The sequence below is a fragment of the Ambystoma mexicanum genome, chromosome 3q, assembly GCF_040938575.1.
Source record: "Ambystoma mexicanum isolate Mex_15411 chromosome 3q, UKY_AmexF1_1, whole genome shotgun sequence".
NCBI classification, from domain to species: domain Eukaryota; kingdom Metazoa; phylum Chordata; class Amphibia; order Caudata; family Ambystomatidae; genus Ambystoma; species Ambystoma mexicanum.
This window is the reverse complement of record NC_090926.1, coordinates 1,296,165,583-1,296,181,166: the sequence shown is the minus strand read 5'-3', so window position 1 is coordinate 1,296,181,166 and position 15,584 is coordinate 1,296,165,583. Positions and strand designations below refer to the sequence as shown.

Sequence of the window (15,584 nt, the reverse complement as noted above, 5' to 3'; positions counted from 1 at the left end):
ACTTCAATATTAAAGACATGTAAATGATGTTTTTTGTACGTGATCAAATTTCTTTTCCTTAACATCGAAGAAAGATGATATTCAATCCTTTCAGCTAATAATGTATCGACACTACTTGGATCCAGACATAAATCAGTCACAACCCTGTTCATCACCGGATCAGCTTTCATTCTCATTGTCAGCTGATGGCAGATAGATGGATTCCATCTTACAGAAAGGCCAACACGATCATTTTCAACTAACGTCAATACCTTGTTGGATTCAAAAAACCAACTGTCTATTCTCACTTTCAAGGAGATTGCATGGTGATCACTGAAACCCAATTTTTTTATATTAATTAAGTCATGGGAATTCTGTAAAGACGAGGATTGAAAGAAATGATCAATGTGTGAATACAACCCTCCTCTTGACCATGTGTGAACAGGACCTTTTTCATCAATGGGGACTACCTGAATGTCCCAGTTTTGGAAGAAGTCAACCCATTGTTTACCGTTTTTTATAGTGTGATTAGCATTTAATAAATTCCGCCCCATACACTTGTCATCATACAGACAGGAGAAATTAAAATCACCGCCAACCACAACACCCAAATGTGTTTGACGGGCAAATGCATCTTCAAGAATTGCATCAAGTATACTACAAGCTTCAATAAACGTTCTCTTACTCCTATTCCAGTATATGCACATGATTAGAAAGGAGTTTTTACATGGTGTACCTGTAGTTAATTCAACAGCTAGTACAAAAGCATCATCAAATATACATTTCGTAATGAATCTACAAGCATTGTGGACAAGGATTGCTAGCCCCCCTGACGGTCGGCCCTTCTCCCCTCTTAACGCAGGCTGAGTATAGCAATCATATCCTTGCAGATTAAAATGAGTCAAGTGCATAGTTTCCTGGAGTAGGATAACAGCGGGATAAGCCTTAACATCCACTGTACCCCACCATCTATTAAAGTTAGCTAATCCACAGCTGTTCCAGGAAAAGCATTCAAAGGGTTGATCATGCTGCGTAGGACTAGGATGGTGCAGCCAAGGCGGGTGCAGTCACTACTGTACTCTGGTTATTATACCCCGACAGGGTTGCAGCCATAGCCAACATCTGTTTTACAAACTCTTCGTTAATGTGAGTTGGTTGTATCTGCTCCATGTTTTGATTTACTAGAGCAGTAATGGCAACTGGTTTTTCCAAAAAAGCTTTTTGCCTCTGATTCAGAGTATAGAAGGAAGGGAGTTAGGCCTACATATGCAAAATGTTCTCTTTGCTCCCAAACCAGCTTCATAATCAGCCTAGAATAAAATCCGCAGGTCATCCTATCACTCTGAATAGTAGCCAATCTAACCCAGTCGATATCCTCCAAACCAATTGTTCACAGACAAGGGATGGCATGGAAGGCTTTCAAAAGTGAAGAGCGATTCAAGTTATGTCTAGTATTAATTTTTGGATCACTTTCCCAACCCAATATAAAAGGTGGGTCTTTAATAAGATCAAAGTCATGAGTGATATCATTTTGTTTAACATTTAGGTCGGTTGTTATACCATCTATAGGCGGGACCATCATGTTCATAGGTAACCCAGAGGCATGAACATTATGTTTCGCAGTATTACTAGATGACACGTCATTGTAATGGGTAACGCATTCATATTGTGCGTTAGCCGTTTTGGTTTTGCTGGATCATTTCCCAGCACACCCATCATCCATGGCTCATCACCTGAAAATTTAACAACTGTACCTACATCCACTGTCTTCAGCTCAGTCTCACTTGTTTCTTTTTTAATCATTTTGCTTTTGTTACAGGAAGTTTGCTTACGAGAAATATGGTAAAACTGAGAGAAAGACAGCTGTGACCCCCCCAGTCAGGATACCAAGTTGGATCGGACTATTTGGTGTTATGTTTTTGCAATCCTTTATCCCCCCTTTTCCAGTGGTGGTCTTGCTATCATTCTTTTTAGACCCTATTTTATTGGTTGTCTTATTCAATTCCTGGTTAGTGTTAGGACGATTTAAGTCCAATAAAGCTTTTGATTCATCATCCAACTGAGAGAGGTCAATGACCACCTCATTCTCTAGCATACTAGTCAGAGTTTGTGTTGAGTCAATTAACGCTGCCCTTGCATGTTTTTTTGTCAGTGCCAATGCTTTAGCCCTCCTTTTCATTGCCCTCCCAGCTAGTCTATTTTCTTTACGGGTTAGAACGGTCTTATGCTTAGGGAGGGCATCATTTTCTTTTTGATCAAGTTGAATAGGTGAATTACTGACTAGACACTCTTCAGCAAGATCAATCAGGTCAGTCAAAGGGGAGGGACTATTTAGTTCTATAACATTGTCACTCGCCTCTTCTGCACGAATAGGAATCTGTCTCAACGAAGGTATAAAGCCAAAGTCAACCTTCAATTGCTCCAGATGACATTCAATCCTTTGAACAGAAGTTAACTCTTTAGATATCTCTTCATCGTTCCCTTCAGTCTGTGTATAAGTAGAGTGTTGTGTAATTGGTGTCAACACACTGGCAAAGGATCGTGTTTGTTTTTGTGGAATACCAAAAATCCCATCAAATTGATTAGCACTATCAATCATGATCTTCCTGGTAGTATGTCTTTCAGATAGAGTGGCAACAGCATCACATGCAAACAAGAGACCCTCAATTCTGTAAGTTTTATTGGTGAGTTCACCAATTGCTGTTCTCATAATGACTATCTCGTAATGCGAGCGCTCTTGCCCTTTATCAAGTAGGTCCAAGATTCTCGCCAATACCGGGAAATCAGGACTTAATGATTGGACATTAAGAGTAATATTCTCTGAGCGGACCTCGTTATCAGAGATTTCCTTACCTCTATCATTCAGGCTTGATTGAACTTCCTGAATGTCTATGGTCATTCGTTCATTGAGTGCAATTTGAGCACTCCTTGCATTTGGGGAACTTACCATGGGTTTGATAAGTAATGCATCTGAAATATAGTCAGTTTCCCATACCAATTTGGACTTTTCACCACCCAGAACATCAGAATTGTAATTAGGTAGAGTATTATTGTTTTTTTTTGGCAGGAGTGGTCAACATAAATACGTCCTCACGTCCAACCAGTCGTTGATTAGCTGGCGTGGAAGGGCCAAGAGAGACGTATATGTTTACCTAGTTCTACCTCAATTGTCGGGCCCATCAATGAACAATCAACCGTATCATCATTATTAATTACATTGGTAGGACTGTACATACCATTGTCGCAAGTTTGTGACAGAGTAGATTGTGAAGTGCCCATTTGATTACTATTGTTTAGGTCCTTTAACTTAAATTTCTTGTTTGTTAAAGTACTATCATGATTGGGACAGTGTATCAGGATGGGCACGTTAAATTTAGAGGTAATACCCATTTCTTCCAGAGTCCCAAGTCTTACATCTAAAGGTGGAATAATTGAGGTTACACCTATTTGTTCTTCTGCATGTAGTCTCATGACCACTGATGACATGGCGGCGCTCGAGTAATGGTGCAGCAGATAGTACAGGCTTAGTCTCATGCTCCGTATTACTGGACATTGCACTGCTTTGTAGATCATTCAGTTTCCTACCACTTCTTAGCCCATTCACCATTCCTAAGCAAGCACAGAGATATTGCTTATTTACAGAAAGGACAAATGGAAGATGACCATGAATTGGAACACAATGCTCTTAACAGCCCCGCAGATTAGTCATATGCTTTAGAATGTTGATGTTAACAATCCCGTTGCTCAATGCACACAGGTTTTACTTGTTAGATTGGAAAAAAGGGGGGGCTCCTTACTTCCGCCGAACAGCCCAACAGCCACACTTCCGGAGCACTTCGGATGCGCGCGCGAGATGCGCGTGCACCAGTGCTTTTGAGGAAGAGGCTGTGGGAGGAGGGCGGGCGGGAGGCGGAGCAATCTGGGCAGGGCTGGGAGAAAGGAAAGAGAATAGGGAGTTGGTTACACCCTCACGGCTCAACAGGACACGGCAAAACCCACGGCAAAACCCACGGTTTTGCAAGTTAGAAATAATCACCTAAATAAATTCCAATGGAGTGTAAAACAGTCACTCTGCAACGCGGGCTCTTTCAGCAGCGCATTTCACGGCAGTGCAAGCTTCCTCTTGCTGACGCCGTGCAGTTTCAGGAGTCCAGTTGTAGGAATCACCAGTCCAAGAGCTCCCAGCCCAACAACCACACTTTGGGAGCACTTCGGATGCGCCGAAGATCACCCCATCTATTTAGGGACCATTCCAATAGCCGACAGAACCCCCTTACCCCTAGAAAGGCCCATCTAACCCCATCAAACGCCTTTTTGGCATCGAGGGCAGGGTATAGGGCTCCCTCTCTTGCCATCATCCGTGAATTAAGAATATGGGATGTCCTGTGCAAGTTGTCGGACCCCTGCCTCTGCAAGATGAACCCAGTCTGATCTGGGTGAATCACACTAGTTAAATGAAGCTCAAGCAGGGACGCTTATTCTGTCACATTTTTGCATCAATGTTAACTGTACGAGGTGCAGTAAGTGTGATCCTTCCCCGACTTCGGGATTACCTCTGGTAGCGCTTGCAAGAATGAGGGCGATATTGTTCCCTCCCCCAGGATGGAGTTAAAGCTTGGCTATGGGCGAGTCTGGTACTGCTTGTAGAATCTGTGGCAAACCCGCCCTCACCAGGGGCAATAACAGAAGTTTTATCGCTGACCCTACCCCAAGACCCCAGCCTCCAATAAGTTATCCTCCGTCTCGGTAAGTCATGGGATCGGCAAGCCACTGAGATATTTGCGTATCATGTCTCCCGAGGCTGAAACTGGTTGGGCGTACAGCTGACTGTAGTAGGACGCAAATTGAGTTGGAATATCACCCTCTCTCGCCATGTATCTGATCAACTCTCCTCCCGTCACCCGCTAACCCTGTTCGCCAGTAAAGTACCCATTGCGTCCCTCTTCTCGTAGTATCTCTGCCTTGTGCATCTTTTTTTTTTACCACCGTCCTTATCGAAACCCAGTGTCGATCTTGCCTCTTGGGTCTCATTTCCACTAGGAGCTTCCTTGTAAACTGGGATCTCCGGACTCTCAATTCTTCCCATAGTCTGCCTTCTACCAAACGCCTTTCTTTTTCCTTGCCCCCTCAGCTATAAGTAACCCCCTACACGTAGCCTGGGCTGCCTACCATACTATTGCCATAGGCACTTCCCCGTTGTCATTCACCTCAACGTATGCCACTATCTCCTTTCCCAGGAAGTCCCTAAATACCTGGTTGCTCAGCAGGGCGTCATTGCATCTCCATCCAGGCATCTAGGCCCTCTCCTAGGGGGTCTCTCCCCCTCCCACTCTGCCACTACTAGCTTGTGGTATGAGCACGTAATCGCCTCCACCTTGGCGCACCTGCATCTACCGCTAGTTCCTGCAGGGACCAATAGGTCTATTATTGTAGGTCTGGTGCAGGGGAGAAAGAACGTACATCCCTCCCCAGCCCCACGAAGTGGTACTGCCAGACGTCCATCCAGAAGTGCTCAGTTAAGAGATTGCCAAAATCACTATTAACCTTCTTCAGTCCCCCCCTCCTTGACCACCAGTCTTAAACCAGGCGGTCTATGATGTTGAATGAAGTCGTCCAACAGTGTGAATGTCTGATGCAGGAGTCGCATCTGGCCTGCATTGGGTGCATATAATGTGGCTAACGTGACACTGGCCCCCTCATGGAGCCCCTTAACTGCTAAGAACCTTCCCCCAAAACCCCTCTAAGACTGGAGTCTGTCATCTGAAAGGCCTTCCCCAGCAGAATACCGACCCTTTCCTTCTTATGGTCCCTGTGTGACACCCAAAAGACACTGCCAATGTCCCTGTCCTTTAGCGTAGATTCCTTTCTCTGCTTGTAATGGGTCTCCTGCAAAAAAGGGCCGCCAGATGTGCAAAATAGATTACTTTTCTGAGACTCTTCTTCTGAGAATTGGGCCCTTCCAGGTTGAGAGTGGCAACCTTTACTTCAGCCATACCCGCCTTGTATAGGTAGTTGCACAATATTCCTGCCCCTCCCCCATTGATTCAGACCTGCCTTCCAATTTGAGCCGCTGCATGAGACATCCCACCACCTTTCCCCATCCCCTCCCATTCACAAACTCCCCCTGCAAACAATCAAGCCCACCACACCGCCCTCCCCTATCCAAGGTATTCAACCATGCGACCCCAAGAACCTGGTCCCACTAGTCGAACCACTGGAGATGCGACCCATGCCCCAACAATAACTCAAACACCCATAGGAACCCGCCTCCTTCTCCAGCAGCCGGGGCCATCCTTGAAGTTGCCCCTACCCACCTCCCAAAACCTGCCCCAACTCCCCACAATTACCCCACCCAAACACAGTACGAAAGCTTTCATGAGCGATCTGCTCACCCCTTCAGACCTCTTTGCCCCCCCTTCCGGTCTCCCACCTCCAAATCAAGATCACAAGAGGAAATCCTAAAAGTGAGCCTTAAGGTACACTTAAGAAATGAAGGGCGCAGACAAAGCACCATCTCTCCCTCACCTGTTGTCCTTCCGAGGATAGGGGATATTAAGCCGTTATTTCCTCACTCCCTGGACTTTGCGTCTTCCAAGAGTTTCCTTGAAGCCCCGGGTGTCGGCAGGGTTTGGCACCCTCCCTCCTCCTCAGTCTGGAGGTTGTCACGTCAGCTCCCCATTAGTTTTCCATTGCACACACAATGTCCCCCTCTGACACCAGATGGAACCGCTCTCCCTCCCACTCAACCAGTGCGAAGGGGTAGACCCAGCAATATTTCACACCCTTCTCCTGGAGCCATCTGGTGAGTGGAGCACATTTCTTTCACCTCCGAAGTGTGAGCCGGTAGAACCTGGAAGACCAACCTTGGCGTCCTCCTACTCGCTATCACCCAATCACTTCGCCTTGTCTAAAATGTTCACCTGGCCTCCGTAGTAGTGCAGGCACGTCAGAACCGAGTGTGGCCCTTGGCTGCCTCCTCCAGCTCGATGCACTCTCCCAGAACAACCCTTGTACCCTCCTTGGTACCAGCGCCATGCCTCTGATCTCCTGAATCTTCTGCCATTACAGGTGAGTCTTGCCACAGCCTGCAATGCATGTTCCTGAATAAATGATCATTCCTGCATATCAGTGTCAGGATTCATTCCCACTGATCAACTTTACAGCACCCTGGACTCTGGAATAGCTATGGATGCACTTTCCATACTTCAGGAAGAAATGGAAGCACCTGACCCCAGTTGCCCCCCACCCCTTTCACCATGTGCTCCTTTTCCGTACAGCACATTACCTGCACTGTGTGCCAAACACTAAATGTAAAGCTTCCTGCAAGGTGAAGCCTCCCTGTGCCCCTCTGTTTCATGGCCTGTTTGTGGCAACGCAGACCCTGGGCTATTTTGCTTCAGTTTGTCTTGATGTGGCCCCCCCTATCATTGGGGTCAAGCATCTTTGGTATTTCTTATTTGTTGGACTGGCTAGTGCCGTGGTCTGCCCCCGAGTTGCTTCTCGTGGCCACTATGGCATGAAGGCCTCCTTGGCTGGCATGTGCCCCATTAGGGCATAGCTTCCACCTGGGTCTACTGCTTGGCTTTCACGTGCCCCTCCGGAGTGCATCTGTGCTCCCTAGCAGACGCTGGCTTGCAATGGCGGCTTCACATCCAGAGTAGTGTCCTGCTCTTATGGTCTATGGGAGTCCGGTGTGGGTTTGTGTGTTGGGCTTCTTCAGGAACATTGACGGTCTAAGAACTGTCCAATTAATCGCATTCCCTGTCTTGGACATGCAAGCTGGAAGAGCCTGGTACCTGTAAGGCACGGTAATTGAGGACTTCTTCAAGGACACTGGTACGGCCTTCATGCTTGCACATGGCCACAATTTATACTTTACTAAATGTCCTGTCTTCTGTCCCGTATTTCATTGGTGACATCTTCAGGTCTTGGTCACATTTCCTAGTCTGGGTTTCATCACATTCGAAGAGATTGAAATTCCAGGTTCCTCCTTTAAGATCCTAGAATACAGCACATGTCCAATGCTCCTCCCTTTAATTCTGTACCTAGGTCACATCTGGTTCTTGATCCAGATATAGCTCTGTTTTTATGTGGTCTGTTACTATAGTTTCTTACTGCAAACCCCATTGTAGGTTGCTGTCAAAGGAACCTAGACAGCTTCAGGGATGTGGGAATTAATGTTCTAGGTTGCTCATTGATGGAATAGACGTGCATTTGACTCTTCTTGCTGTTAGTATGACCTTGGGCTAAAGTTCGTCTGTTTAAATGTCCTTTGTTCTAGGGTGTCATGCCCGTGATGTGTTCTAGATTCTTTTGTTGGACCACATGACTCGTGCCCCCATTCCCATCTGGTTTCTGCCATCTTCATGATGATCATGACCTAACACGACTGTTTTTTTCTTTCTTCCCTTGATCAGCTTCTCGCCCCACTGGGTACCGACGCGAACGAGACCCGTTGATTAGCAGCACTGACCAGGAGAAGGAGCTGGTGAGGGTCAAGGAGGAGTTGCGGGATCTGAAGCTGAAGGTTGGAGGGAGGTTCCGTGGCACCAAGAGCCAAGAACAGGAACTTCAGGAGCTCCGGCGGGAGATTGTTGAGAGCAAGAAGATGTTGCAGATCCGAGACCTTGAACTGGAGGAGCTTCGGCAAGAGGTTGCAGAGAGCCGGCAGATCGCAAAGGACCAGACCCTGGAGCTGGATCATCTGAGGCAGGAGATGGAGAAGAGCTGCCAGGCGGCGGAGAGCCGGGACCAGGAGTTGGCCGCACTGAAGCAGGCCATTGCGGAGAGTCAAAGAGCAGTGATGGAGAGCCCAGAGCTGGAGGCCCTGAGGCAGGAGATCGCAGCCAGCAGGGAGCTCATCTGCCACCAGCAACAGCTTCTGCAGGTGGGTGAGGGGACTTCCAGGGGGGGGTCACATTGGTGTCGGTGAGTGCGCAGGTGGCCCAGGCAACAAATGGTGGCAGCTTTTGCAGAGGAGGACTTGCCAGGGCATTGCCGATGAATGAATGGTTTGAGTGAGGTAAGCATGCAGGTGGGCCTAGCGAGGTGAGGGCTGCAGCTCCTGCGAGTGAGGACTGCTGGGATGTCTGTGGCTGGTTTCAGCGAGTGTGCAGGTGGGCCTAGGAAACCAATAAAGGCAGCATTTGCAAGTGAGGGCATTGCCCATGAATGGGGCCAGTGTATATGAGCGAGAGCGTTGATGGCGCTGCCGCTTGCAGTTGCGCTATTCCCAGCTGGGGCGTGTGAAGGTCCTAAATGTTTCCCTCAGAGCCGCATTGCCACATGTGGCAACAACCTAAGGTACTGAATACCTAGAATAGTGGCGAGTGGATTTCCACAAAGCTCATGCCCTTGCATGCTAGATTTATCAGGACATTGAGTGACCACTTGTATGCGTGCTGCGCGTTTCTCCAAAACTGGATCTACCTGATTAAATCCAACTTCTGCCTCTGAACCTTGGTATATTTCGTATTGGGGTACCTGGTGCACAGGCTCACCCTGTTCTTCTGGTTTAGTTTTGTCGGCAAATGACCAAACTACAGAATTGTCAGTGTTCCATCCGACTGGAGGAACGTCTCCTGAGTTCACTATATTACCAGCCACACACATGCATAGAGATGGACAGAGCCAGTGCACCAATGCACCGTCTCTTTATACCGGGCTCTAGTAGCCCCTCCTCTTCCTCCCTTCTCCCCTCGTGCCCCTAGTAGCCCCTCCTCTTCCTCCCTTCTCCCCTCGTGCCCTCAGTCTCTGCCTTACACTTAAGGTCGTTCGTCTTAAGGGCGTTTGTTCACGTTTATGACATAGTATCATGAAAAACCGAATCTTCAATGGTTGTTTTCTTCCTGGAGAGTTTAACCTTGTGAAGGTGGAGCCTAATGCTCCTCTCTGGCCTCCACATAGACTGGTTACAGATTGCCTGCTTCCTTCTACTGGCAGCTGACTGACCTAGACTCGGGTAACCAACGCCCCTTCCACCAGGAACACCTGGGCAGTCCCTTGAGTAGTCTGGGGAGGGCGTCTTGCCCCAGCATTGCCCTGTGTGTGCTTTGGGCCGGTGTATTACCACGTGGATGGCTGGAGGGGGTGGGAGGCTGGGGGAGGGGTGTATTCATGCTGCAAAGGCCTTGCTTTCTGAATGTGTATTTGGCCCACCCCAGGAGCAGCTCGCCACCTCCCTCAGCAGTGAGGTTCCCACGCCGCTCTGGGGCTCCTATTTCCTGGAGGAGCAGCACCAGCTGCAGGAGGACCGAGCCCGCTTTGAGGAGCAGAAGCGGATCTTTCAAGAGGAGCGACATAATTTCACAGAGGCTGCCATCCGACTGGGCTGGGAGGTGAGGTCCGGGGCCTGGGGTGTGAGATGGGGGCCAGGGAGAAGTGGGGCATGCAGATTAGTGTGGTGAGGTGCAGCAAGGAGCCTGGGCTATAAGGTGGTTCCATGGAGACGGGCATGGCGCTGGCACAGGGAACGTGCTGACCAGGAGCAAGTTGGGTCAGTAGTGGACATTACACTGGAACAGGGAGATGGGGGTATGAGGTAATCGGGCCGGGTGGAGTTGGCTAAAGCATGTGGCATGAGGTGGGATAGGAAATTAGGTCTTCAGACTGGGGCAAGGTGGATCGGGGATGCCGGATGCATGGCGATTCAGGTGTGGGGCTGTATTATAAAATATGGGGCAATGTGACCGGGAGGCTGGGGAGTATCGGGAGGGGGTAATCCAGAATGAAGGACCGGGAGGATGGGAAGTGAGCTAAAACTGGGAGAAGGGGCACAGGGAGGCTAGAGGGTGCATGAGCGTGGAGCATGGGACAGGGTACTTGGGGTCGGAGGTAGGTGCAGGGGCAAGGAAGATGGCGCTTATGGAGGGACAGGGATACAGGGGCACATGTTGACTAGAGGAAATGTCACTCACGGATATGAGGGCAACAGGAGAGGGAAGCTTGGTTGAGGTGTGGTTTCTAGCGCAAACTAGGACAGGCATGCTGAGGCGAGTAGGCTTCTGAAATGAGGGAGATTAAGAAGCCTGTGGGCATGAGGAAGCTGGGTGGCTGGGGAAGGAACAGGGCAGCAATTCAGGTGGGTGGGAGGGGCAGCAAGAAGACATGTGGAGTCATTGGGGTGTGGCATGGAGTGGGACCAGAGGCGTAGGGTGCCAACAGAATAAGGTCAGACGATGGGCGTGGGGTATTCCGGGGTAAATTAAGCAAGGCTACTGGGAGAGAGGATTCTATTGTCTGGGGAGGAATGTCTGACCAGGTGGCAGCCAAGCTCCTCCTGTTTAATGACGGAGGATGTAGTGACCGTCAAATAGCCATTAACTGGTGCAGCCTGGTCACTACATGCCCCCAGGTTCAGAAGGCCTAAACTTCCAGGGGGTAGAACGTGAGGGCTCACCAGACTCGCTGCCTTCCAGCCACCTGAAGGCCTGGCCCATATGGCTTCGGAAGCCATGTGGCTTGACACTGCGTGATGTGCTTCCAGTACCCCTTGGAGAATACTTTACATGCTTTGGGGGACAGACGCAACCAAACTGCCTGGCAGAACTGAAAGTTGTGTATACACCCCCCACCCCACTTTCTTACCCACCAGACTCCCCTTTTGGCACGTTGGACCTTCTTTTGCACACCAGTTGGCACCTCTTTTAGACCTGCTTTGTGCCTCCATTTCACCTACTTTCTTTTTTTCATTTATTCAGAGGAAGAACTTTGAAGAAGAACGAGGCCTGCTGGCGAAACATTATTTCCTGAGCTCCCCAACACTGGTAGATATCGATACTGCCCCCTGGACGAGGAGCCCCTCTCGTGCTCCGCTGAGTGAGTGTATGCCGGTGGATCCAGGGTGATGGGCTAGGGCACAGGCAACTAGACCCCAACTGAGGAGTGAGAAGGGCCAGTAGCTTTTCTGGCGCTGGGCACTGCTTCTTTCACAGTGGGCCCTTATCACAGCCCCAAGGTACACATGTGACATGTGTGGCAAGCAGGAGAACATTTCATTCTGGGGGATGGCATTAGATTGGCTCCCCTCAACAGTGCTGGAGCATCAAAGCTACTCCGGACACTGGCCCATCACCCAGCCATCCTTCTCACTGCTTCCAAGGGTGAACATGGACCTTGCCTAGCACCTGGGCATGTTGCCCACCCTCCTTGCCTTGGCAAATAAGGGAATACGCCTACTGCTCCTTTTCCAGAGTACTGCAGAGAAAGGGACGTGAGGGTAACAGAGCAATCATGACAGAGCACACTTCTGGAAGTTGCTTAGAGCTTGGTTTGGGGGCACAGTGAGAGGGGTGGGGGCGCGGTTAGTGTCCCTTCCATTCCCTCCCCAGCAGAGAGGCCCTACAGATTGCCTAACTCACTACATGGTGATGGTGGGAGCGAGGGGAGTTGGCGAGGGGAGCGGGTTGGAGGCGGAGCTAAAATAGGTGAAATGGTGATATGAGCACATCCACCGCAGTCCAACATGTTGCACCCCCTCTTCTATTTCCTGATGATTCTGGATTGGACCTCTTGCTTGTACCACTTCTCTACAAATCTCATTGCATGGGGATCCTGCCGGCAGAGTGCATTTTACCTTCTCGATAGCTGAGAAAAGCTTTTCAGCCACGCTTTGGGTTAGTATCGCTCTGAGGCGTGTTCTGTCGGTGCAACCAAGGGACAGTTCTGAGGCTCGAGCCTGTGACGGTTGGTGTATTGATATTCTACAGCTTGCAGTCTTTGAAGCTTTGTGATGGGTCTCTCGTATTGCTCTACTCTGGGGCCTGTATGGATGGCGTACCTGAGGGATTGATGTACGAGAAGGATAAACGTGTACCACTTAAAGGAAGATCTCCACTGCCTAATCGACACAACCTCACACAGCACACAAGACCCAATTCGCAGGGAAGGTAATATCCTTGACCACCTCATCACCACCCTGCCTACCCTCCATCACAGCTTTCCATTCCCGCTCAACTGGTCAGATCTGGCAATCCCAAACAAGCCTTCAGATCATTCAAGAACTTCCCAGTGGAGGGTCCCAGGGAAGACCGTGCCAAACTCTGCCTCACATGGGCTGATCTACCTCTGACTCGTTTCTACCAAAACTCAACACCACCCTCACAACCAACATCAAATGTCATGCCACAGTGAAACAACGCACCCTCAAGCCTAATCCACCCGCTTCCTGGTACACTCACTAAGTCTACTTTAACAAATGGAACCATCAGAAAACAGGAAAAGACTTGGCGAAAATCCTGCAGCGCATCCGACCTCGGTCTGTGCAAGAAACTCAGTGCTACACACAAGACCCACCATTGCCAAGGCCAAATACTACCAAAACACCATACACAAGGCCATCAATGAAAGCGGGGCCCGCTTCAAAGCGATCGAGCACTGAAACAACCCCCTGCCTGACCCACCCCCTACCGCACTCCATTGAAAGATCCACTGCCATCAACAAGATCAGCAAGATACACCAATGCTGCGACTATATACAAGATCTGGCAAAACCACAACTACCTGAACAACTTTCAAGGCACTCACTATGGAAGACCTCACTGCCACCCTAGCATCCCTCAAGGCCACATCGTACGCAGACAACATCCTTTCTCCGTATCAAGACACTTCCTGGCAAAGCACTCACCCCTTGCCTGACCATCCTCCACAGCTCTCTAACTCAAGGCTCCTTCTGCATGACCCTCAAGACTGGACAAATCCCACTTCTCAAGAAACCAAACCTGACATCCATACCTGGCTCTCTGCTATGCATCGTGAAGGCTACACAGTGTCAGGATTAGTCAGGCGAGTACAAAGGCAGCGAATATGGCAAGGGAAATGTGCACCCAGGAACTACGACTCAGGTATGCTAGAACCCAGGAGTGCAAATAGAGTGTGACATCAAAACCAATACATGAAAAGGGATGTGGGGTAAGCACCTGACCGCGAGGAAAGTCGGCAAGCGCCTTACCCCCAATTGCTGTTACAGGTACTGACAGCGCTAAACCCACGTGGAGGGCAAGCAATGACAGGATCTGTGTACTAACACTTTTGATGGTATTACATAAGGGAACTTAAGAACTGTACTCACGAGGACGAGATAAACCTCTTGAATGTCAGCTAGCCCACGAATCCTGTTGAAGAAACTGGGACCCCGAAAGGCTAGAACAGCAATGGAAGGAAAACTAAATACCTAAATGGGAATAGTGTTTGTAAAATAGTGAGGAAAACATAAGCATTCACACAGGAGCTAGCTACTACCGCACACCACACCTAATAATCAAAGGGAAAATAAATGCAGAAGTGCAGTGGAAAACATGGAATGGATCCTCTAGGAAGTAAGGATCAGGAGCAGGGAAAAACGAAATAACCTATGCAGACTTCTTCCTACCCCTCCAAGGAAAAGACAGGAAACTAAACTAAGAGGAAGGCTAAGGCAAATGGGTAACAGCAGCAAAGGACAGAGTCAAAGAAATATAGAACACAGACAAACTGGGCTGCATCTAAAAGGGGAAAGCACTGAAAATTGCTGCCTGCAAACAGAGGAAGACAAAAAGGGAAATCAAGGGAGCAGAAATCAATTAGCGCATGAATCCGAAATTCAGGGCGGAGGAAACAAGAAAACGGGAACAAGGAAGTAGGTACAAAGGCAAGGAACCAGGAACCAGGGACTAGTCAAAAACAGGAACACTGCAAACGATGACCAGCGCTGGACTGAAGTGAGACTGAGGCTTTTAAAGCTGTTTAACGAGCACACGCCTCAGGTGTGCTGACTGCTGCACCTGCAGCCACAGGTGTTGCCTATCCTCCACCCAACCTTGTCCTGCAAGGGTGGAGGTGGAGCAGTGGGCCAGGCATTCTGGGAAGCACAGTCATTTGGTTAAAGAAGTATGCTGGCTGCCAAAAACCTGGAATGGATCCGGAAGGGAAGTAGTTTGGAAAATAGGGATTTAGCGCTCCCCATTCATTACAGCACTGTGGCATTAGGTTCGGAGGAAATGTCCAGCAAGGAATAAGCCCCAAAACATGCCCCCAAGTGGCGGGAACGGGAGCGAAGGGAGCGAGTCGTGACAGTATACCCCCTCCTACGGCCCTCTTCGGGTGCCCGCCACCCGTACGAGACTTCTTCTTTCCATGATGGGAGTGCTTTTTCTTTGGAGGTGGCACTGATGGAAATGGTGGCTTGTGGGCAAAGGCAGATGGGCTTCCATGATAGGAGTGTGTTGTCTTTGGAGGTGATACTGATGGAAACGGTGACTTCTGGTGAGGAAGAGACTCATGGTTCGAAGAAAGGCATGAAGAACTTGCAGGACCTGGAGCAGAGTTGGAAGGTCCAGGAAGCTCAGTCACTGGGAGTGGACCCTTGTAAGTCTTTGAGGAGGGAGGCAGGCTGGTGCAACTTGCCTTAGACGATGGTAGAAGTTCTGTTAGCCTTTCCGCCGAGAGCGGACATGCGGGAGGTGAGGAAGTTGCTGGCTTCAGGAAATGTTCATGTTCAGCCATTAGAGAAGGTGGCGGCTGAGGTAGAGGTTCAGATCTTTTTCTGTCATCCATCTGGGAAAAGGCTTGTGGTTGAAAATGATTAAGGTTTGACTGCACATATTCTACGCCTTGGATGCCTGGAAGTC

General features: G+C 49.2%; 1 protein-coding gene across 1 annotated transcript in view; it reads left to right on the top strand.

Annotated features, from left to right (window-relative positions):
- Window positions 1–15,584, top strand: part of LOC138447897 (afadin- and alpha-actinin-binding protein-like) — a 149,535-nt gene that overhangs the window by 94,755 nt on the left and 39,196 nt on the right. The window contains exons 4-6 of the mRNA XM_069604400.1: window positions 8,397–8,866; window positions 10,143–10,316; window positions 11,679–11,796. Coding sequence (XP_069460501.1) covers window positions 8,397–8,866; window positions 10,143–10,316; window positions 11,679–11,796 — 762 coding nt within the window. The remainder of the gene's footprint in view (window positions 1–8,396; window positions 8,867–10,142; window positions 10,317–11,678; window positions 11,797–15,584) is intronic.